General features: G+C 27.6%; 2 protein-coding genes across 2 annotated transcripts; both read right to left on the reverse strand.

The window, feature by feature from the left end:
* Positions 1 to 230: 230 nt before the first annotated feature.
* On the reverse strand, positions 231 to 2,005 carry INS49_010749 (uncharacterized protein; the record flags this gene model as incomplete). Its single annotated transcript, XM_043171472.1, has 4 exons — positions 231 to 482; positions 564 to 1,550; positions 1,712 to 1,893; positions 1,966 to 2,005. 4 exons carry the CDS (start codon positions 2,003 to 2,005, stop codon positions 231 to 233), a joined length of 1,461 nt encoding a protein of 486 aa, XP_043023217.1.
* A 1,983-nt stretch (positions 2,006 to 3,988) lies between these two features.
* INS49_010750 (uncharacterized protein) lies at positions 3,989 to 5,793 on the reverse strand (the record flags this gene model as incomplete). Its single annotated transcript, XM_043171473.1, has 4 exons — positions 3,989 to 4,371; positions 4,430 to 4,514; positions 4,579 to 5,537; positions 5,595 to 5,793. 4 exons carry the CDS (start codon positions 5,791 to 5,793, stop codon positions 3,989 to 3,991), a joined length of 1,626 nt encoding a protein of 541 aa, XP_043023218.1.
* Between the last annotated feature and the right edge of the window lie 20,612 nt (positions 5,794 to 26,405).

The following is a 26,405-nucleotide window of genomic DNA, read 5'->3' on the forward strand; positions in this document are numbered from 1 at the left end:
TTCCTATAAGAGAGAATTAATATTTTTTGGTGGGAAATGGGTTTGGAGCTTATCCCTCGGACGGGATACAAAACCATTCTAAAAGAATGGCATATATGTATGTATATCCTGTCTACTGCCCCGCCTTTGCAAATGCATTTTGGGTATCCAGGTCCTCCTTAATATACAACCAGACCAAGGCAGGCCAGCCATGCCAGTGCGATACAGCATGCTAGAAACGCCACTCATATTTACGAGCTGGTGCTCCCCTTCACCTTCAATTCGGGAGAGAACTTGACCCCGTCATCAGGCAGGTGCTCGCCAGCAACGTGCCCAGGCGGCAGCGCAATACCAGTGATGGCGCCTTCAGGCACATCTTCGACATGGGTGACATTCTCGACGTCGTAGTTGCTGTCACGAATGCCCCATAGTACCCAGGCGCAGAGCGGAAGGGAGACCAATAGCAGCAGCCAGGAGACGAGATGTTCGACAAGGTAAGCAGTCTATTTGAAGAAATGGACGTTAGCATCGATGAACATGACCAGGATACAAAAAGACAACCAGGAAGGAAGAATGTGGCTAACCTTCACGGCATCCATGCCAAAAGAGACAGCTGCACCAGCAGATTGGATTCCCTTGTAGTAGCCGGCCATACGCGCCAGCTTGAATGGCTCGTTGGTGATAGACGACATGGTGTAGTAAGCGAGGCCCTGGAACATGGCATCGGCCAAATAATAGGCCAGCAGGAGCACGATGGGTCCAGCAGAGACGCCGACGGTCCAGTCCCATGGGATCTCCTCGCCTCGGACGGAGGAGTTGGCGCGGGTGAACTGGACTTGGAATGCAAGACCGCATGCCCAGATAACGCAGTTGAGAACGGTGACAAATGCCGTGGCAAACAAGGCACGCTTCCGGCGGCCAAAGGGCAGGTTATCCGTGAGCTGGCCGATGATTATCGAGCCGACGATGGAGCCGACTCCGGTCAGGAGGGAGACCAGGGCGCGCGTGCGGCCGTTAAACAGGGCCGTGGTGATCGCACCTTGATAAGCATAGAAGTAGTTACTGGAGAAGAACATCGGGAACAGGGCGATCATGCGCCAGTCCCTCAAAAGGGCCCACACCTCCTTGAACTCCTGCTTAGGGGTGATTGCAGCCTCGATCTCCACAACAGTGCCATCACCGCGAACAACGAGATGAGGCGGGAGGAGAAGCCAGGACGTGACGATGGCCGTCAGCATGATGATCAGAAAGGCCAGGTAGACACCCGTGGAGACCCCAGGCAAGGTGGAATGAGCCTGGATGCCGAGTGCGATGGCGGCGCCGACCAGGGTTCCCATCTGGAAGAGGGCCCAGAAGAGCGAGAAGGACCGGCCTTTGTCCTTTTCAAGCGGTTCGGCCATCATGATGGACCCCTGGGCGGCCCAGAGAAGCGAGGCGGTAACGCCCAGGATGCCGCCGGCGAGAATGAGGAACCATCGCGTATTGTGGACTTGGAAAGCCCAGAGAGAGCCGATGTAGAGCGCATATCCCGTTGTGCCGATAGAGAGGGTGAGTCTTGGGCCAAGCATGTTCTGTCCGGGGGCAGTTAGCGATCGGGTCTCGGTCTTTTGCGACCGCACTGGGTCTGGTCTGGGGCCCTGGGGCACTGTCCGCGGGGTTGCGCCAGGGTTCTGTCTCCCTCTCCATCGCCCTATGACTCGCCAGGGGGAGGGGGATTTTGGGAGGAGCGTACATTTACCGAACCAGCAAAGAAGCCGGCAATGGCAAAACAGCCGTACAAGACGCCATTTGCCGTGTCAGAAAGCTGTGTATCTTGAGTACCACCAGCGCCCAGGCCCTGGACTGCGCTGAACATGCCCACTGAGCAAAATGTCACGAAACCGAGGATAGTGACCTGCGTCCATGGCGAATTATCTGCGACGCGACAGGTTGGTTAGCATGCAGACACGCCCGGGTCGAGCTGGGTGGATTGGGTCGGTTACGCACATCGCACCGGGCCAATCTTTGTGGCCGCGAGGTTGACCATCTTGACTGGCAGTCAGGGTGCACCACCCTTGGTCAAATTAGAGAGGTAAGGTTGGATGGAGATGGAGAACAATCGCCGTTGAGGCTGGCACTGGAATGAGCAGGAGAAATCGACGAGGCCCGGGTCAAAAAGGAGGACAGGGCCAACAACAACACTTGACATGGACCGCTTTCTGTCTGTGTGTCTTTCTGTCTGTCGCGTGAGCAACAGGAGTGCGCACGCCCGCAGATTAAATCAAGCGGATCGTACCGTGTAGAAAAGGGGACGGCGGATTGGGACCCTGGGGTAAGAATGCCCGTCCCCTGACCTGTCCGATAGCAGATGGTCCACGGGCGACGGTGGTCGATACGAAGGGGACAGGGGTGCCCGGGCCAGAATCAGATGTTACCTTACATTGGATTCAAGGACGGAACATGCAAACAGCACGGCACTGGACAGCAGATCTTGGGACGGAAATAGCCTCTTATCAGATGACGATTAGCACAATTGACCTGGGAGTCAGAGTCGCACCGACGAGGAGGCGAAAGCGTATGAGCGTAAGAGCGTAAGAGCAGGATGCCAACCATGATTGCACACCCTCTCACCCACACACACAAACGTTGCACGGACAGTTGCAGGTCTTACTCTGCTGTAGACGGCCTCGTTATCTCCAACCAGCTTCTAGGTCCAGTTAGGTGCAGGCCCAGGCTTTTGTGGGGAGGGAAACGGAGACGGATGGTGGCGAGCAGTGGAGACGGTCTGCTGATAAGGTCAGCACCAGGACTGAACATATCAGTCTACTGATGTCCACCTAGGTTCTGACTGTGGTGATCTGATACTGGCAGGAAGAGACAGCCGATGGACAGGCCCAGAAGTGGCACAGCAGCAGCATGCTCGTGTGCACCCTGATGCCGCCTTGTTCACTCCCGTGTTTGTATGATTGCGTGCAGGTACGGCCGGCTCACACGCTTGCCTCTCATTCCGACCCGACCCAATGCTTGGTTGGAGCTTGACTGGATTTGCCCGGCACTTGACCCATCGCGCCGGGAGGCTAGTCCTCTTCTGATACTGTGGGTGGGGTCCTGATACCTGCTGGTCTTCGTTCCTTCCCTGGCTCTCCCGGCAACTTCCCCACGCCCCAAAGCTGAGAGGGCTGTGGCGTTGGAGGGTTGGATGTGCCTCCCCTGCAGTCAATGGCAAAGGTGGTTGCAGGTTGCAGCCCTCCTTCCCTCCCTCTCAGCTTCTGCGCAGCTTCTGTACAGCTTCTATCGCCTATCGCACATTGTCTGGTCACACCCACCCACCCACCTTGCGACACAGCCTACCGCGTTTGTGCCGCAGCTAGACGGAGCTACCGTAGAGGGTGCGACCTCGGACGACGCCGCACTCAACGGGCAGTGACGGTCGATCGGACCCGAATGGCAGGTTTCATCAGGTCACTTGGAGCTGGAGCAACCGTCACCCCACACGCCAAAGTCAACGTCAACGCCGACGCCGACCAAGACTCAACCGTCACCAATGCAACCTCAGACGTTCAACTTCTTGTGTTATGTAAATTGTCTTACTGCACTCTGGCCTCAACGGTTCCTGATTCGTCCCCGCATGTCACGATGCCTTCACTCGAGTCCCCCAAGATCCGCACTCAACAACCAATCTCTCTCCCCTCTTTCAGACAGACTTTGGAGGTAACCTCGTCCGTAACCGAGGCATTCAAAAAGACGCCGCCAAGTCCATCCCTCCAGGCTCAGTCTCCCCTCGTCCACTGCGGCTCTAGGGACCGCACCACACTACGGCGAGTCATGAAATGGACCTGAGCTGCCCCAGAAAGTTGACTACTTCACATCGTTGCATTTAGGAGAAACCCGGTTCTTGTCAGTGAGCAGGCTAGGCCATCCGTCTCCCATTCCACCATTACGGCCCGGACAGTTATCTCTGTGTATCGCTCTACAAGTTTCCGCTGCCATCGAAATCGAGCACCGGCTTGACCCTCCCTTCGCTGACGCTTCAGTGAACCCTCGACCCGTCCTTTGTCCTCACCTTTATATATCTCACCACCTCGGCGCCATCGTCAGTCACCCTCCGATCAGCCACAACCTTGTAGCCGCCAATGCTCGGCAGCACTTTTGTCCACACGGTCCAGTAGATGCCTCCAAGGATGAGAACGCCCACACCAACCACGGGGAAGATGTAGTACGGATAGCCCTCGGCATCCCAGCTCCCTGTTGGTGGGATGAATGGCACAATGGCCAAGAAGACGTTCATTGCGAGGAAAAGTAGAGTGACAGGGAGGTAGGTGTGCCATGGCGACGACCAGTTCTCCGACTTCTTGAATTGCAGATAGATGAGCCCGGCAGCCACAGATCCGTTGATCCAGACACCCGGATAAGCTGTTAATTAAGTTAGGAACCTGATCGGAGCCTGAAGTGAAAACCGATCGATACTGACTGTATAGATCAACAATAAAGTTGTACGCTGGGCCCGCGGGTGGAGCTACGAGAATAATAACGGTGATGAGCCAGTGTAGGAACAGCTACCCACGATGGTCAGCAATTTCAACGGTCTGGTCGTCAGGCTCGGCGATATATGGCACGTACCGAAGCTGCAGGCGCATTGCTTGGCTTGTTCGAGGCCCAGAATCCGCTGAAAGGCAGCATGCCCTCCTTGCCGAATTCCTGATTCAGTCTCGCATGCGCAAAGGACACGGCTAGGACGTTGCCCAAGTTGCTCAGAGCCACAAATGCCGGCAGGCTCCTAGCACCCGCGCTCGCTCCGAAAACGTTGCGGAAAAAGAGACCGGCGACAATAACTTCTGACTTGGCCAGGTCACTCTTGGGGATCGCAGCGAAGTACGCAACGTTTGCCAGCAGGTACAGTACTGTAACTCCTCCGACGGCGAGGGGCGCAGCAACCGCAAGCGTCCGCTTCGGATTCTTTAGCTCGCCAACCACATAGTTGGCGTTCTCCCAACCCTTGTAGCTGTACATGATCCTCAAAAGAGCCGTCGCATAGCCGTAAGCTCCGCCATTACCGTATCCGTCCCCCTCCTCGATTCGAAACGCGTTGTCGAAGTTATGCGGGTTCGGCACAAGACGCCGCCCAGCAAGGGCGGCAAAGCCACTGAACACGATGAAGATGAGGATCACCACCTTGAAAATTCCCAGTACGTTCACCAAGCGAAGACCCCACTTTGGCAGCACGGAGTGTAGCGCCACGGCGAATGTGGCACAAGCGATGCCGAGTCCTCTCGCTGCCCACCCGTCGGGTTCTGTGGAGCCGGACGCGTAGAGGACGTAACGCCCAAAGGCCAGAGAGTTTCCCGACGAGAATCCCAACAGAATCATCTGCGAGGCAAGAACGCAGGTGGCCAGGTATCGAGGGTGGCGGTATACGCGCTCGAGGTAGTTCTTCTCGCCACCGGACCTAGGAATCGCGAGACCGAATTCGAGGAACACAGACAGTCCGGCGAAGGTGAGGATACCGCCTATCAGCCACAATATAATGCTTATCCCGACTGAGCCCGTGGATGCGAAGATGCCGGATGGCGTCGAGAAGACTGCACTTCGTCAACAACAGCGCTATGAGGAACCTCTCTGGCCGGCTGAGCACTCACTCCCTGTGCCGATCATCTTATTCAAAATCAAGAACACTGCTCCAGTGACACCGATTTTCCTCGACTCGGAAAACTTGAAGGCTTGCTCATCCTGCACCTGCCCACTCGCGTAGTCGGGTGGAGCGTCCTCGTCGCGAGCCAAGGCCGAGCTGTATTGCTCGTCGGCTTTTGGGGATGAGTCCCCTTTGTGGTCAACCATCGTGGAATACGTCTGTGGAAGTGGACGGCTAGTGGTCCCTACGACACGTGGAGTGGCGTGGGGGATGTATCCAAGAGCCACAGCCAAAATCAAAGACCTGAGATATGAGCGAGAGACAGGTGGAGCCTTACACTAGATGGGGATAGAGTTTGGGCCGCCTTTATACCTCCGCACCCCAAAAGCAATGATTGCACGACGGCTCGCCAAGCGCGTGGCTAGGTACCGATCCAACCTCTCGGCGCCTGGTGGTCTTGGTATCTATGGCGCATCATCATCGGTGCGGGTGATGCAAGAGCAACACCGGTGTGTGGCAGCATGTCACTCAACATTCCATTTGGGGAATTACCCTGGATTTGTGTGGCGTTCTAAGCCAGGCTCGGCTGGCTTGTTTCTGCTGCTCTTCCTTCACATGTGTCCGTCCCTTTCGGTTGGTGCCGAGAAAAAAAGCCCACGCCAAGTGCCATCTCAAGGGACTGGCTGGGCACTCACACACCCGTGCCTAACTACGAACTCTAGTATAGAGGATTCGCAGGGTGTACTCAAACCACCTTCCAAAAACGATCACAACAAAACGGCCTCCTGCCCTCAGGCCAGCCGGCTTGTGTCGCTTTTGCTCGTTTTAAGCATATTTCGTGATCGAAGGCGTGATCGCACCAGCAGCGCCGAGACACTTGGCGTGAGCTTGCACCCAACCAGCGCCGCTCGCGCCAGGCAGCTCTCCAGACAAGTCAGACAATATCAGGGCAAGTGATCCTTTGTAGCTATCGACTTTTGTAGCCTATTGTTGCTGTTCCTACTACGAGGCTGCCTCCCAACGGTCTGCAACGGGTGACTCCTGAGGACTAGGGCCCTGGGGAGTTAGATGATCCTGTTGGACCGCTTGACGAATATTCTAGAACGATTTCATTCACCCTGCGTGGGATTTGGCCCCTGTCGTGTGGATGGCGGCGGCGTGTCACCGGGGAATCATACGGACACCGTTGTGCTCGGCGGGCTGGTGTGGGCCAGACGAGGCTGGGGAAGAGATGGGACGGGTTATAGACCGCGTGTGGTGTCGGCCAAAGCTCTTCTCGCCCTCCTTGTACGACTTCTTTCGCCATCGCGCTGCCGAGCTTATGTGGCTTCATTCACCTGCCAGCTGCGATCCAAATGGCACAACCTGCTCCCTGGCAGGGCGGCTTGTTGTGAGATGAGTTGTCGTATTGTTGCTCGGCTGCAACAAGAATTGGAGGGCTTTTGTTCTGGGCGCCCTCGGGCCATTGAGCTGCAGTGTTCTCACTTTAATTGCTCCAGTTGAGCGAGATGGAGTATACATATGACTAGAGGAAGATGCAACATTCTGGTGGGTTGTATTGAAGCTCTCCGATGAGCCACCCTGTTGGAATATTCTAGATATCTAGGCTATTATTAATACGGGATATCCTTTTCCCCATATGTTTACCACTGTATAAAGGATAATAACTATAAATAGAGGCCTTCCCTCCCGTTGAATAGACATTAATTAGCCTCATAAACTAAGCATCCAACGCTATTATTTAACAGGTTATAAGGCCCGGAGCTTACCCAAAACGGCAACGCTAACCTAATATGGAAAACATATATTACATAACACCCCTAATCGCCACCACTTTTTAAACCTTTTAAATAAAATAAGCTTTATACTTAAAGATATACCTTTTAATTAATTACCCAATTAAGCTAATTAATAAGCTCTTAATTAATTAAATCGCCCTATTTAATATTATAAATTAATCTTATCTTTTAACCCAAAGCTTATATATAAAAACTATACCTTCTTTACTTAAATACTTAATTATTTCTCTATTAATACTTAATTTATTTATATAATTTATATATTATTTAAAAGCCTTTATTAAAAATAATAAAAACATTTCTTTAAAATTTAAAAATTATATTAAATTAATATTAAAAATGTAAATTTTAATAAAATTATAATAATTCTTAAACTCCCTTAAAAATACTTAGTTATATCTTAACTATTTTTAATTTATAATACCTTAAAAATATATTATTTAAAAGCCCTTTTTTTTTCTTTATAATTATATTACTTTAATACTTATATCTTTATTCCTTAACTTATTAAACTTATTTAAAATTTATTATATCTTTTTCTTTATTATTTTAATTATTTTAATAAATATTTTATTTATTTATCTTAAAATAATATTTTTTAATAAATATAATATTTTATTTTTTAATAAAATGAAAAACTATATATATTAAAGTATTAAAATTTAAGTTTAGCTTAAGAAAGAAAATGTTATTAAAAATAATCTTAAGAATTTTTTTTAAGGCTTATTTTTAGCTTAAAATAAAAAAGTTTTTATTAATAGTAAACTTATATATAAGTAAAGGCTTATTATATTTATAAAAAATATAAATAATACTTAAAAAGCATAGGATATACTTAAATTTTATTATAAATTCTTTAGGTTTATAAATTAATATTTACTTTATAAAGAGTTTTTTAATATTAATTTTAATAATTTTAAAATTATAAAAAAATATATTAATAAGCTAAAGTTTCTTTTAAAGGATTTAAAGATTAATAATATAATTCTTTTTAAATAAATTATAATTAGTTAAATTCTTTATAACTTAAATAATAAATATATTAGCTTTATTTAAAATATAACTTAAAGTCTTAGAAAAGATTTAAATGCTTATATAATTAAATTTCTTTTTTTTTAGCTTATTAAATAAAAGTAAAAGGAAACTCTTTAAATTATTTAAAAAAGCTTTATATATAAAGAATAAGAAAGATAAAAAAAAGATTATTATATACCTTAATTATAAAATAAAGAGCTATATTTAAAAGAATTGCTATTTTCTTTATTTAAATAAGGCATTAGCTAGCTGGAAAATAAATAAATAAAGAAAAGAAAAGGAAAAAAATATTTTTTTAAGAAAAAATATAAGCTAAGAAAAATGAAAGAAAATATAAGAGTAACTCTTAGCTTTATTAATTAGCATAAAGTCTTTCATAGCTTTAAAAGATGCTTAGTAAGAACTTATAGCCTATATAGCTATAAATAATTTAATAAAAAATATTAAATATAATAAGAATTTATTAAATTTTTTATAACTTTCTTTTAATAACTTAATAAAGATTAAGGTAAATAACCTTATATATACTTTATATATATATATAATAATAATAATAGCTAATAATAATAAATTTATAAGAAATTAATAATATATAAATTCCGTAAAAATAGCTATAGATATTATTGCAAATATAATAAGTTTTAAAAATATATATCTTTTTAATATTATATATATAATTAATAAAATTATGAAATAAAGTAATGTAGGTATTATATTTATAAATAAAATAGGGGACTTAATAATTAAGTTTTTAGAAATAAATATTATAAAGAAATTCTTTAATATATATTATATACCTTCTTTAAGTTTAAATATATTTAGTTATAAATATATAAGTAATAAAATTAAATTAAAATTAAAAAGAAATATTATTAAACTATATTCTTAAAAAATAAATAAGCTAATAACTTAAGGATATTAAAAAGATAGCTTATATTTTATAAGAATTAATATAATAAAATAAATAAATAAGCCTAAATATACCTTTTAAAAAATATATATAACTTAATAAAATTAAAATATAAATAATAAAAATAAAGAAGAAATATATAAATGGTATTATAAATTAGGCTATATAAATATTTAAGCTTTAAAAATATTTCTTTAAAAATATAAAATAAATATATTAATAAATAAACTTATTTAAAAATATATAAGTAATTATAAAGTATGCTTAAAAGTTAAGCATATAATTAAAATAAATAAGATTAGCCTAAATAACTAAGTATATAATATACTTAAAAGAGTATATAGTGATATAAGCGGTTCTTTAAAATCTATATATAATAAATATAAATATTATATATTATTTCTTAATAAAAGAACTTAATATTTAAAAGTTTCTTTGCTTAAAAATAAAGATAAAGCATTAAAAGTTTTTAATAATTATAAAAATAAGGTAGAAAATAAATATAATAAAAGAATAAAAGAATTTTTTATTGATAATAAAGGTGAATATATAAATAAAAGATTTAAAATTTTATTAAATAAATACCTTATAAATTACTATATAACGCCTCTATATATAAAAAAACTAAATGGCTTAATAAAAAGATTAAATTTAATTATAATAAATAAAGTAAGAAGCCTTTTATATACCGCAAATTTACTTATATACCTATAAGGAGAAGTAATAAAATATGCTGTATATTTATATAATATTATACCTTATAAAAACCTAGGGTATAAGTACCTTTATAAGGTAATAAATAAAAAGAAGCCTTATATAAATAACTTAAAAATATAAGGATTTATTATATATTTTTAGAATAATAATTATAATAAAAAGCCTATATTGGTTCGGGATGTTTAAATATTAAAAGGGCAATATATAAATAATAATGATATTAATACTAATAATAATAATAATAATAATAATAATAATATATATATATTCCTAGAATTACAAGAATAAAGGGAAAAAAATAGGGAAGTAAATTCTCCTTTTATTTTAAATAAGATAATAGTTTAAGGGAATCTAAAAGACTATATATATATTATATAAAATACATTATTAAATAACTAAATATTTATATTAAATTCCTAAGAAAATATATTAAAATACTGCTTAACTATAGCTAATATTAATAAACCTTTTTCTTTAAAAAAGGTATTAAATAACTTAGAAAAACCCTTATAAGTTAAATTTATGCTAAATAAAATACATAATTTATAAAAATAAAATACTTATATAATAATGAATTTACTACCCGGCCATATGGCTTTAAGGGGGAAATGAGTATATAAAAAGAAATTTATAAATAACCTAGTTATTATAAAGCCTAGTTAAGTAGTAAATAACGAGAATAATATTAGATTTAAATCTAAATGGGTTATTTAAGGATATAACTAAAAATTAAGCATAAACTATTTAAAGACTTTTTCTATAGTTTGCCGCCCTAAGACTTATATTATATTATTAATAATAGCAATAAATAAAGGATATTATATATATAGTTATAATGTTAAAAACGCGTTTCTATACTTTAATATTAATTTTAAAATATATATAAAATTACTTGCATATATATATAATAAACCAGAATATAAAAATAAAGTTGCAAAACTAAATAAAGCTTTATATAGGCTAAAATAATTACTTATGCTTTAGTATAAATACTTAAAAAATATATTAATTAAGCTAGGATTTATTGTTTACCTATATAACGAAGGGGTATTTATATACCCTAATAAATAAATTATATTTATATGTTATATGAATAATATTATTATTATAAAACTTAATAATAATGATATAAATTTAATAATTAATAAATTATATAAGAATATAAAACTAGATTTTTAAAGAAATTTAATAGATTTCCTTAAAAGCAATATATATATAAATAAAGAAGATAAATAAATAATTATAAACCAAAATAAAAATATGGATAAAATATTAAAAAGATTTAATATAAAAGAAAAGGTTGAGAAAAAGGAAATAATCCCTTAACTTATACTATATACACTGTTGGCGGGTGCAGGGAATTACATAAGAAATGGTATTGCGCTAAATTTCAGCTGGCTATAAAAAGCTAGCTTTTACGCTTATTTTAAACATTCTTTTAAGAAATCAACTCTTCTCTTTTTATATATATTTAGTGCTTTAATTAAGCTTTTCTTATTTTTAAGAATTTCTAAAATATTTATTTTTTTTTTCTTTAATTCCCTTTTATTTTTATTTTCCCTCTTTATTATATTAAAGCTTCTCCTTAAGTTACCCTTAAGAAGGTTTAATAGAATTTATTCCCCATTATTTAAATGGCTCATTTTTACTAGTAATTTAGCTTAGGCTAATTTTAATCTTATATATCTTTAATTAATAATAAAAAAAATAAAAAGTTAGCTATAAGTTAGTTATTTATTAATTCTCTCTTTCTTTTTATTTTTACATTAAATATTACTAAACTATTTTATATTTTAGCTTAAAGCTTTAATTAAAGCTTGTATTTATTTTTAACTTATTATAAAAAAGAGTTAAATATAATTAAATTTGCAATAATATTATAAATGCCTTAAGATTATTTTCTAATCTTAAGGTACCTTTTATGCTTTTAATATTTAAATAAAATATTACCTTGATTTTATGCTAATACATTATTAAGCTTTGAATTTATTTTAAGTCTTTTGCTAAAGACTATGCTTAAAATATAGCGGTAATATAAATTTAAGATTAAAATAATAAATTTAAACTTTATAAATATTACTTAATATTAATTAAAGATATTTTAAACTCTTAATTAATATTCATTATTATTATTATAACCTTAAATTTAAAGTAAAAGGGGCTGTAATGTAAAATTAAAATATTTATTTTGTTTGCTTATGAGTTTAATAAGTAGCATTATATTATGCATTTTTATATTAATTAAACTATATGGGAAACTTAAATTTAAAGTATAACCTTGCTTAGATTTTAATTAAATTTAAATTTAATTTACTAAGGGTTTAATATAATATTAATAGGTAAGATATTATATATAAATTTAAAAAGCTTTTTTTATCATAACCTTATAATTCTTATTTCTTAATAAAATATCTTTTTACTAAGTTTATTTTATTTATTATATTTATTAATACCTTTATTCTTTAAATTTTAATTTAAGTATTTTATAGCAATATTAAAAATAAATTCTTTAAAAGCAATTGCTTTAATTAAAAATATTATTACTTTTAAGTTTCTTTATCTTGTTATTATTTCAAAAGAAATTATCATAATATATATATTATATTTTTAAACTTAAAGTCCTCTTAAATTTACTTTTATTTTAAAAATATCTTTAAACCTTAAAAATTATTTATTTTTTTTTATTTAAAGCTAAAAAAGGAATCTTAAGAAACTTATTAAGGAAAAAGAAAGATTTAATTTTACTTATTATTAATTAAAGCATTAGCCTTGCTTTAATTAAACCTTATAATTTATTGTTAATAATAAATTAAAGACTTAAATTAATATTTTAAAAGTTTTATTTTTCATTAATATAATAATTTTATTATAAATAGTTTTATTTATAATTTATAATTTAAAAACATTAAAGTTTAATAAAATTAATATTATTAAGGTTTTAAATAGCCTTAAGATTATTGCTTATTAATTCTCTTACTTAAATAATTAAATCTTAAAATTATTTAAATAATATTGCATTATTTTAAACTTAATAAGAATAATTAAAAGCATTATTATTAAATAGTTTATTTAAAAAGATTAAAAAAAAGAGCTTCTTGCCTTTTATAAGTTTAATAATTAAACTTGCCATATAAACCTAATTATAATTATTAAAGATATTATTTATAATAACCCTTATAATAACTTAAAAGCATAAAAAGAGAAGATTGCAAAATATAATTAAGAACTTAATAATATAAATAATATCTTTCTTATTATAATTTGGCCCTTTTATAAGATGCTTTTATTATATTTAAAAAAGTGGTTAATAAGAAAAGAGATTACTTATAAATTAGCAAGAAATATTCTTTGGCTAAATTTTAAGTATATTTTGCTAAAAGTTATTAATTAAAAATTTAAATATTTTAAGTAAGATAAGTATTTATTTATATGGAATAATTTTAATTAAAATCCACTTAATTTGAAAAAGCTAAATTTTCTTTAAGAAAGCTAGAATAATTTTAATTTTTTAAATTACCTTTAAAATAAAAACTCATAGGCTTAATGATTTTTATTTAAATTTAATTATATTAATATTATTAAAAGATATAATTAAGATTTATAAAATATAAATAAATTTATTAAAAGATTTATAAAGTTAAAACTTAATTTAATTAAATTTAAAAATAAATTTAAATTATTTTAATAAAATATTAAAGCTTTTTTTTATAATAAATAACAAAATAATTTTAAAATAATTAAGCTAAGAATTATAAATTTTATTTAGCAGCTTTTAATAGGACTTAATTAAAGTAACTTTAATAATAATAAGGTATAAGCTATAATTTTAATGCTTTTCTTTAAAAAGAATGGGTTATTTAAAGTTTGCTATAGCTATATTTTTTAAGATTATAATGTATATTAATGCAATAAGCTTAGGCAACTTTCCTTAAATAGCTTATTAATAGCTTTTAAGTTAAAGGGATTATTAATATTTTTTAGCTTACTTAAAGATACTTAAGCTAGCTTTTTAAAGTATTTAAACCTTATTTATATTTAATTATATTATAATTAAAATAGCTATAATTTAAAAAGATATATTTATAATTAATTAAAGTTTTTATTTAAGAAAAGAAGGTTTAATTTATCTTATATAATTAAATATTATAAGCTTATTAAAATAAATTCTTTATTTAAAGGAAAGGCCTTATTAAGAGCCTTAAAAGTAATTTAAAAGCTTAATAATTAAAAGAAAGTTAGCTTAATTTTAATAATTATAAATCTTATAAATTATATAATTTATATTAAGGAAGAGCTTATAATTATAAGCAATAATAAGCTTTTTTAAATAAATATTGCTATAATTAAGGATATTAAAGATTAAGATAAAGTTATAAGAATTATAAAGGCTAATTATGCCTAATTTAAAGACTTTAAAGAAATAAAAGATAATTAATTTTAAATTATTAATAATAAGTTATAGCTAAAGAATAGGAAGAAAATAAGAGAAAAAAAAAACTTATTTATTAATTAAAATTAAATTTAAAAGAAAAATACTAAGTCTTTTATAATAAGAATAAGCTTAATAAGTATAATAAACTTAAAATTAAAGAAGCATATTATATAATCCTTATTACCTAAAGAAAAAGTAGCTTAAGTAATTTTAATTATAATTATTAAAATAAATATTATAAACATCTTGATATTTAGCAATACCAATTTAATTTTAATTAAGTATTTATTAATAATATAATTTAAAGCATATATCTTATTAAAGGTACCTTTTAAGTTAATGCATTTTAAGAATTATATTAAAGATTTATTTCTTAAAGTTAACGTAATTACTTTCTTAAAAGATAATATTAAGATTAATATTTTAATTAATTTATTATAAATTATTTAATATTAAGTTAACTTTATTGCTATATTTATTATAGATATAGTTAATTAAGGATGTTTTAATTTAGCTTACTTAATAGTTTATATAGAAATAAATAGTTATTCTTTGCAACCTGCTTTCCTAAATATTAAAATTAAAATAAATCTTTTACTTTTATTATATTGCAAATATAATAGATTTTTATATGCTTTACTTAATAATATAAACTTAATAATATATAATGAGGATTCCTTATTTTTAATTAAAATTATAGAAAAGTGGATTTGCATTAATTTAAATAAAAATAAAGCTATATTCTTTATTATTAATAATAAAACCTTTAATACCTTATATTATATTCTTTTAAAAATGCCTTTTTTTTTAAATATAAACTTAATATTTAAATAATTAAAGGAATATCTTTATGCCTATTTTATTCTTAATAATATTAAAGTAATATATAATTTAGGATAAAAGAATTAAAAGCTTTTTAAAGTAGCTTTATTTAAGGGAGCTTAGGTTTCTTAAAAATACCTATTAGCTTTTAAAAGCATTTCTTTATTCTTTTTAAGCCTTAATTAAAGCTTAATATTAATTAATATATTAATTATATTAACTTATCTTAATATTAAAATAAAAGAAAATAAAAAGGTTTTAAGCACTTTTTTAAATAAAAATATAAGAAGTTTAATCTTTATATTTATAAAAAACTTTTAAGCTAAGGTTTAAAAGATTTATTAAGTTAAAGAAAAAGGTTAATAAATATTAACTTATATTTATAATGTTTATTTATAAAAAAGAGCTATATATATTAAAAAATAAGTTAATAAAATTCTTTTTGCTTTAATTACTATTAAGTTAATTAATAAAATTATTTAATCTTTAATTAGGATTTTTTATAAATAAGTAAGCATTAAAGTTTATTTTATAAATAATTATCCTTTTAATAATATTATTCTTAAGGGCATAATTAATTAAAAATTTACTTATAAAAAAGAAGTAAAATTAATTATAAATAAGAATTATAAAAGCAAATATAATGCTTAAATTTAGCTTAAGTTCTTTTTAATTAATAAGGAATTAAAATTAATGCTTAATTAATTAAATGCTTTTTTATAAAAAAATTATAACTTTTTTTTAAAGTAAAAAAAAGAAATATTTATTTATTTATTTTTTAATTAAGAAAAATTTTTAATATAGAATTAGTTTTATATTATTTAAATTAATATTAATATAATATTATTATAATTTATTTAAATAATTTTTTATAAAGCATATTAAATAAAGATAATTTAGCTTTTAAAAGCTTTAAAAAAGATAATTATTAAAATATTTAAGGATTAATAAGTTAATAAAGTTATTAAGGAATTTTATGCTATTTATAAAAATTAATAGTTTTTTATAAAAAAGAAAAACTTTAATTATTAATTTATTAATAATATTTTAAAAGCTAATAAAGTTATAATTAAAAATACCTTTATTTTATTATTAATAAATAAGTTTATTAAGAAGTTTATAATATATAAAATATTATTTTTTTTTAACTTTTTTTTAAGATATAATTAAATTAAGCTAAATAAGAAAAGTTAAGATATTATAACCTTTTTTATTTTAATTAAATTATTTTAATAATATAGCTTATTTATAAAAGCTATAAATTTTATTACTTAATTTATATAATATATAATTTAAATCTTTTATAACTTAATTCTTATAATATATAAACCCTTTCTTAATAATATTATAATTAAAAGTTTAAAGATAAATTATAAAAATAAAAAAGTATTTACCTTATTAAGAGTTTAAAAATATATAATTAAGTATATTAAAAATCTTAATAATATTCTTTATAATTTTAAATTAGCTAAAAGGGTAATTAATATTATTAAATTAAAATAATATAAGTAATAAGCTAATATTATTAATTATATTTATAGAATATTTAATTAATCTTTATTAAATAAGAAAATTATTAAAATTAATAAGTAAAATATTTATAAAAATATAATTAAGCTTAAATTCTTTTTAAGCTTATTAAACTTTTATAAAGCATAAATACCTTTTTATAAAATTATTATTAAGCTATTATTTAACCTTTTAAAAAAAGATATACTTTATTAATAAATTTTAAATTATTAAAAAGTTATAAATGCTTTTAAAGCTATAATTACTTTAAAGCTATACTTAATTAATATTAATTATTTTAATAATAAGATTATTCTTATAATAAATATAAGTTTTAAGAAATAAGGTATATACCTTATATAAATTAAAAATAAATTATAATACTTAATTTAATATAAAAGTAATACTTAAATAAAAGCTAAAAAGCTATATAATGCAATAAAATAAAAATGTAAAGCTATTTTATATATAATTAAATGCTTATGCTTTTATATTTATAATATTTACTTTATCTTAAAAATAAATTTAAATATTTTAATTTAATAATTAAAAGGATTTGCTTTAAATATATTAAATGCTTATATTATAAGATAGCTAGCTATAATTAAGATATATAATTTTATTATTTATTATATTAAAGATTTTAAAAATATTATTATAAATATACTTTTTAAAAAGCTATTAAAGTTATTAAATAAGGTAAATTATAAATTTAAAGAAAATATTAAAAATTAATATAATACTTTCCTTAATTAATTATTTTAACCTTAATTATTTAATTAAGAATTATTATTATTTAATAGTTATTTTTAATTAAAAGAATTATTTAAAATTACTTAATATCTTTATTATAAAACTTATTTTAAAAACTTAATACTATAGTAATAATTATTCTTTTATAAAAAAGCTTATTATTTCTTTATTTATAAAGAAACTTTTTAAAAATAACTTAAAAAGAATTTATTATAATAATAAGTTATTAATAACCTTAATTAAAAATAAGAGATTATTAAAAACTATTATACTTTTCTTAAGCATTATAAAAAGAACATTATTTATTTTTAAATCTAAATTATATATTATTAAAAAGGAATATATGTTAATATTAAAAAGGCTATTATTAATTATTCTTATTATAATAAGTAAAATATTTAAATTTATAATAATAAAATTATTTTAATTATATTAAATTAATTATTTATTAAAATTTATATTAATATTTAATATTTACCTTTTAATTAAGAATATAATAAGCTAATTAAAAAATAATATAATTTAATAAAATAAGTTAAAGCTATACCTTTTAAAATAGCTAACTTAAAAAGCATTAAAAAGTTCTTTATTTAAAAATTTTTTCTTAAATAAAGGCTTTTAATAAAAATAATAATAAATAAGGGATAAAAGAATATAAGTTAATTTGCTTAATATTTCTTAATAATTAAAGTTAAGAAAATTATAATCTTAATATATAACTCTTATGCTAATAATATTATTAAATATAAATATTTTATTATTATTGCTATTATTAAGAAAATGCTTAATAAAAGGATTAAAGGCTAGGTATAAATCTTATTTTATATTCTCTTTATTAATTAAATTTTACTTAAGAAATTTTATAAAAAAAGTTCTTTTTATCTTCTTTATGGCTTTAAATTAATTATTTTAATTAAAATTATTATTTTTATATAGCATATTTAAACTTAAACTTTAAATATATTTACTTAGGATGCTTTTAATTCTTAATTTTAATTACTTCTTAATCTTTTATAAAATATAAAAGCAGTAATTAAATTAATCTTAAATTATAGGAAGAAAGCTGCGTAATAAGATATATATTATAGTTTTTCTTAATTTATTTCTTTAAAAAAGGATAACTTAGTTTTGCTTATTAATAAGTAAAAAAAAGCTAATTATTCTTTATTTTAAAAACTAACTTATTATTAATTTAATTCTTTTATTATTTATAAGATTTATTATAATAATGTTTATAAACTTTAAATACTTAATAATATTTACCTTTTAGGTATATTTTTATTAAAATAATTAAAAAGATTTATTAATTATTTTAAGATATAAAAACTTAAACCTTATTTGCTTTAAAAAATTAACCTTATAAATATTATAAATAATAACTTTTTTTTAAATATTTTAATGAATTTTAATTTATTTAACTTTATCTTAAATAACCTTAACTTTAATTATTATTAAAACTAATTAAATATATCTTTATTTACTATTTAAATATATTAATTATTTATAACCTTAAATTTATTAAATTCTTTAAACTTTAATATTTAAGATATTAAATTTATAATATATTTATATATAAAATAAAGAAACTTAGGAAATAAGCCTTTATAATTTATTAATATTCCTTTGCTTTAATTAAATAACTCTTAATATTCTTAATATAATTAGCTTAACGATATTTTTAAATCTTAGCTTAGGTATTTATTTAAGGGGGGGGGTTGTCTTTTCTTGCATATGCATATATATATATTCATTATAATATGGAATTTTTTTTTTTTTATACGTATTTATTTACTTAATTGGATTTAGCCTTAGGTTTAAATATAAAATATTATATTTTTAAAAAACGCATTGCAAAATTTACTGCATACTTATTCATTATTTTCTTGCTAAGATTAAAAACTTTCTTTTTTTTTTAATAATTTAATTTACTTTTTTCTTTTTCCTTTTATCTTAATTATTATTTATACCTTATTAAAAGCTTACTTTTATAATTAGCATAATAAGAATTTTATATTATAAGGTTATAGTTATTAGCCTTAAATAATGTTAACTTCCTTATTTTAAATAATATTAAAGCTAATTATTCCTTTAAATTATATTATTTTATTAATAGTAATTGCAAAGCTAAGCATACCCTTAAACTTTATTTACTTAATTACTATAGCCTTTTATATTTTCTTTATATTATTATATTTATTAAAAGTATAATTAAATCCCTTAATATAATAAATATAATTAACGTAAGTATTATTATGAAAATTATATAAGGAACGGTAATTAAAAAAGGGGATTATAATAGGAATATTTTTATTTATAATTAAGGAGAAGTTGCAATTTATGCATTTTAAGCAATATTTATAAAGGGAAGCATTTTAATAGCTATAAAAAGCTATAAGTAAAGCTGCTTAATAGCGGTAATTAAAGTGGTTATATATTATTATTATATACTTCTTATAAGGAGCCTTGTTGCTTCCCTTAATAATAATAATATTTGCATAGCTTTTAATTAAATTCTTAATATTATTTAAAAATTATTTTTTCTATAGCTTATTAAAAAACTTATTAAATAATTTCTTAATTGCCTTTTTAAAGGTAAAATTAATAAGTTATTAGGCAAGATATTAATTTTATTTAATATTAATGATTTTATATATATAAATGCCTTTTATAAAAGTATTATAAAGGATAGTCTTAATGAATTAACCTTTATTAAGGATGCTTTTTAGCTTAAAGAAGGTATAAATATTTTTAATTAAAACTTATTTAGCTTATGAGTTATAATAAATAGCTTAAAAAGAGAAAAAGGAATCCTTTTGCATTAAACTTTCTAATTTTAATTAAGGAGGATTTAATAATAAAGATATTATTATAAAAAGATATTTAAAGATAAAAGGATTATAATATTTTACTTTAATTTTAGCTTAATTTAAAGGCTAATTAAAGTTAAAAGGATATTAAGAAAAGAAAAAAAGAAAAAGAAACTTAAAAAAGAAAAGGAAATTTATATATATAAAGTTGCTATAATAAGAAAAAGTAAGTAATATTAATAATAAGCTACTTTATTATTAAAAAAAGTAATTTACTACTTTGCTTTTAATTAAGGTTAATTTATTATTAAAAAAGAGTTACTTACCTTTAATTCCCTGTTTATAAAGAAATTATTTATCTTTTTATTATAAAGGAATTTTAATTAAATAACCCATTTTAATTTATACTTAATAAACTTATAAATTAAAAAGGGAATACTTTATAATTAACTATTATTTAAAAGAAATAAAAAACTATATACTTTTTTATTTTAATTATTAGCAAAATAATAAATTAATAGCTTTTAATAATAACTTATAAGCCTTCTTATTGCTTCTTTTTTTTAATTAATGTAATTATTTAACTTAAGAGCAGTAAGTTATTAGCTTTTGCTATTTTAGCTTATATATGCTGCTATATTTATTTATTTATAGCTAAGCTTTCTTCCTTTTTCTTTCTTTTTCTTTTTCTTCTTATTTTTATATTATTATTAATTAAAGGTTAAAGGTTAGCTATTACTTAGTTATTTTAATAATAATATGCTTTTAATATATTAATCTTTTTCCTTATTTAATTTTTATTTAAAAATAAGCAATGATTATTTATAAAAGCTGCCTTAAGCTATAATTAAATATTAATTATATCTTTTCTTTATTTCCAACTCTTTTTATTTTAATTACTTATATAATAATTCCTAAAGGTATAAAGTTCTTTTTATCGTTATACTTCCCCTTTTTATTACTTAACTTTTATTATTTACTTTTTATTTTATTATTTATCTTTTTTATCTTCTTTCTTTATAATTAAAAGCTAAAATATTTTTTAATTAAAAAGATAAAATAAAAAAGCGCTTTTAATTACTTTTATATTATAAGATATCTTAAGACCTTAATATCTTAATTTTAATAATTAAGCCTATTAATTTAAAAAAAAATAATTTAACGTTAATAATTTTAAAACTTCCTTACTTTAATAATTTTAAAAACTTACTTAATAAAGCATTATAATTTTTAAATATTATAAATATTTAAAATTAATAAAACTTTATTTAAAAAGTAAGTATTAACTTCTTTAAAGATCCCTTTAAAATAAGAATTATTATAAATAAGGTTTACTTAAATAATATTTAATAATTTTAAATTCTTAATTAGCTATTATTCTTTAATATAAAATAAATAATATTTAATAATAAGCTTATAAAGATAATATAAGAATATTTCTTAAGCATTAACTTTTATCTTAAGCTAAGAAAATTAGCTAAATTAATAAATTTAATAAGATAATATTAAGCCTTTTTTACTTTTAATTTTTTTAATATAAAAGGAATGCTTTATAAATATAAAGAATTAAAGATTTAGCATATTATAATTTTTATAATTTAGCAACTTTTTAACTTTTAAAATATTATATTTTTACTTAAAGAATTTTTATATTATAATTATACTTTATTTAAGAAATATTAATAATATAAATTAATAAAGAATTATAAATTTATTATTATATTTATTTATATGCTTAATTATTAAATAATGGTAATTTTTAATAAAATGGAGAATTATTACTTATTATAAAATAGTTTTATATTAAGAAATAAAAAGAGTAAAATAAATAAGGATGCTAAAGCGCTTATTTATAAATATTTAATAACTATTTTAAAAAATAAAATATAAGATTTTAATAAAGAGTTTGCATTAAAATTAAGATAAGTTAATAAAATATCTTATAAATAATATATTATTAAATTTATTAAAAATTACTTTAAAGAAAATTAAAAAAAGAATAATTAAAAAGTATAAAATTAAGCTAAGACTTTTTTAATTAAAATTATATATTATAAAATGCCTAAAGCTATTATTAATATTATTATTTAAATATTTATTATTTAATTAAAGCTTAATAAAATTAATAAAGCTATTTAAATATTTATATTAATTTTCTTTATTAAAATTAATAATATAAAAATAATTAAAGTAAGAAATAAGCTTTTATTATAAAGAGATATTATTTAATAACAGCTATTTAAATTATAATATATTGAAATTATTATTAATTGCAAAAAGGGCGTAAGGGAAATAATACTTTTAATATAAATTAATTTAATAACTTAATTTTAAATATTTAATATATAATAAAGCATAAACTTTTAAATAACTTAAAATTAATTAAGCATAATTTTAATTAAATAAGCCTTTAGCTTAAGCATTATATTATAAGATATTTTAAAGCTAATAAGAAATATTTATCTTAATATATATAAAGATCTTTTTTATTTACTTATCTTAATAATAAATATAAATAAAACTTAAAGCATATTAATTAATTTAAAATAATTAAAATAATAATAAAGTTTACTTAAGAATAATTTAAAAGGCTTATAAATAAGTTAATTAAGTAATTAAATGTAAAGTATAGATTAAAAGCGAAAGTATTATAAAAAGTAAAAACGAAAGTAAAAGCTTTATAAAAAGCAAGAGCGAAAGTTAATAAAGCTAATATATTATGCTTAATGCAATAATTAAAAGAAAGAATAAATTTGCTTTTTATTTTATAAAAATATTTAAATCTTTAATAGCTATGCTAATATTAATTATTAAAGTAAATTTTAATAGCTAAAAAAATATAATTAATAAATATATTGTTAAGTAAGTTTTAAGAATATTTAAAACTTTTATAAAAAAGCAAAAGCTATAATAAAATAAGCAAGCAAGGAATTAAAGATAGCAATAATAATTAAGATTATAGCAAGATAAATTTTAAAACTTATAAGCTTAATTAAAAATAATAAAGTTTTATTTTAACGGTTTTTGCAATATTTATTATAAAGTATTTAAAGAGGGGTATATTAATAAATATAGAGAATTATATAAGAAATAATATCGCGTTAAATTCCGGCTAGCTATAAAAAGCTAACTTTTATGCTTATTTTAAATATTCTTTTAAGAAATTAACTTTTTTCTTTTTATATATATTTAGTGCTTTAATTAAGCTTTTTTTATTTTTAAGAATTTTTAAAATATTTATCTTTTTTCTTTTTTTAGTTCCCTTTTATTCTTATCTTTTCTCTTTATTGTATTAAAGCTCCTTCTTAAGTTACCCTTAAGAGGGTTTAGCAGAACCTATTTCCTATTGTTTGGGTAGCTCGTTTTCAATACTTAATAGAAAATTAGAAAAATATACTAACCAAGCTAATAAAAATATTATAGAATTATATTAGCAATAAATAGGGTTTATATTATATGCTAGCTTAAAAACAAGGCTAGATTTAACTTATTTTATAAACGAGTTAGCTAGATATATGGCAAACCCAGGACCAAAACATATAAAAGAATTAAATAAAATATGGGGATATATATATAAATTCCTATATATATTTAAAGTATATAATTGCTCTGGAAATAATTTATAATTAATAAGCTATATAAATTCAAACTGGGGTAACGATATATCCACTGGAAAAAGCACCTTTAATTATATATTTAGCCTATATGATATTAATAATAATAATAATAATAATAATAATAATAATAATAATAATAATAATAATAATAATAATAATAATAATAATAATAATAAAATAAATCCCATAAGCTGGAATTCTTAGCTGCAAAAAACACCAGCACTTTCCTTTGTAGAAGCTAAATATATGGCTTTAAGAGAAGCCATAAAAAAAGCTAAATATTTATATAATTTACTTAAATATTTTAATAATAATTTAAATATTAACTTTAATCTTAAGCCCCTTATTATATATATAGATAATAATGGGACTGAGAAATTAGCCAAAAATACTTTATTCCATAAGAAAACCAAACAGATAAATATTGCATATTATTATATAAGAAAAGCAATAAAAAATAATAAAGTAATATTAAAACATATAGATTTTAAGCAAAATTTAGCAGATTGGCTTACAAAACTAATAAATAGATTATATTATAAAGAGTTCAAAGAAAAGTATAGTTTAATAGAAAAATAATATAAAAATATTAAAAATATTAAGCCAGAGAATAAAGAGATTTTCCACTTATATTATAATGCGCGCAAAATAAAAGGTGTTTACTCTTTAATAACTAGGGTTAAGATTTTTTCCTCCATTTATAAAATATATAAATAAATAAAGCGGACTTAATTATATATACATATAATATTACTCTAAATATTAAAGATTTTCCCCTAAAAGAAATAATTAAAATAATAAAGGTTTTTCCTGAAAAATAAGCGTTACTTACACGGCCCATATATACCATATATATACATAGTTACAATATACCTATACTGCGTTTATATACGTCTCATTCTACATAGAAAACGTATTTCCGTAATATATATAGTATAAATAAAATAACGTATAACTTTAATATATAAAAATGCCATGATATACCGTAGCCATTATAAAATAACTAGTAAATCCCATATAAAACCATAATCTAATATATAATACCCTACTGGCTATAAGTTTAAGTTTAAGTAACAGTAAACTTTTAGGTTTTTTGCCTATATATATATATATACACACTTATATAAGTAAGTTTTTTCCTTTTTATAAGGTTTTCTCACTATATAGCGAATATTCCTCTTTTATAAACTAAATTCCTTATATATAATAAATAAATAAATAAAAGGGAATTAGTTTAAGGGGGGCTGTTGGAATATTCTAGATATCTAGGCTATTATTAATATAGGATATCCTTTTCCCTATATGTTTGCCACTATATGGAGGATAATAACTATAAATAGGGGCCTTCCCTCCCGTTGAATAGACGTTAGCTAGCCTAATAGACTAAGCATCCAACGCTATTATTTGACACACCCAAGGACTGATATCCCAGGGGTGTTTCATGAAATTGAGCTGTGCCTTGACACTGATGCTTCACGGTCATTAAGGATTCCGTCCTGATCCTGCGAACATAACCATACAGAGTATTGTTTCTCCTGTTGTGACGCGAATGAGTATGCCCGGCTCCAACTTGGTGTCCCTGTGATGGACAGCCGCATGTTCGCCCCTGAGACTAGGGAATGTCCAACCCGATCAGCCTCGTAAGACCGCTTGGGATTTCAAGCCGACACCAAGGACGCGTGAGGTATCGCCGGCTCCATTGGTCTTGTTGGCAGTAAGAAAATGTGTGGGGGCAGCGGACCAGTTTTGCTTCCCAAGCCGCAACTGGTCTTTATGTCAGATCCGCCTCCCTACCATGCCGGAGGTCCTGACCTTTGTTACGTGCTTTAGCTGGCTAAACGCGAGATCTTGGGGGCCGGTCATTCCACCGTAAAGTAGAAAGACCCCTCACCTCGCAGTAAGTGAAGGGCAGTTGTAGATTTATGTTTCACACAGTGCTGATGGGGGATGACACGACTAGGAACAGACCTGAGTGTCCAGCAATCTACTTCGCCAATCTTAGACTGCGGCTTATCCAGCTGGCCCTCAAATCAGTCAGTGTCCGCCTACTCAGCCTCCAGCTTCTACGTGCCACCACCTCGTTCATTTCTAATAGTTATTATTGAGAGAGGAAGGGTTTTTATGGGCGGTGGTAGTAGCGCGATGGGTAATGTTGCTTTAAGTAATAACCTGAGAAATTTAGATATTTGGGGACTTTTATTTTCATTGTTTTCTTTAAATATTTTTTATGTGACTATGAATATGTAGACACTGCTATTCTGGTATCTCTCGGCTTGGCTGCCACAAGATTCAAGTATTGCCTCCTGTGTAGGATGACTCCCGAGATTGATAATTGTGGATTCACGTTCCGAAATGCGCACATTTCGTCTGCACTTCTTGCGACTTCGTAAATACGTCAATGCTTCATAACTTCAATT

The sequence above is a fragment of the Diaporthe citri genome (assembly GCF_014595645.1).
Source record: "Diaporthe citri strain NFHF-8-4 chromosome Unknown scaffold_5, whole genome shotgun sequence".
NCBI classification, from domain to species: domain Eukaryota; kingdom Fungi; phylum Ascomycota; class Sordariomycetes; order Diaporthales; family Diaporthaceae; genus Diaporthe; species Diaporthe citri.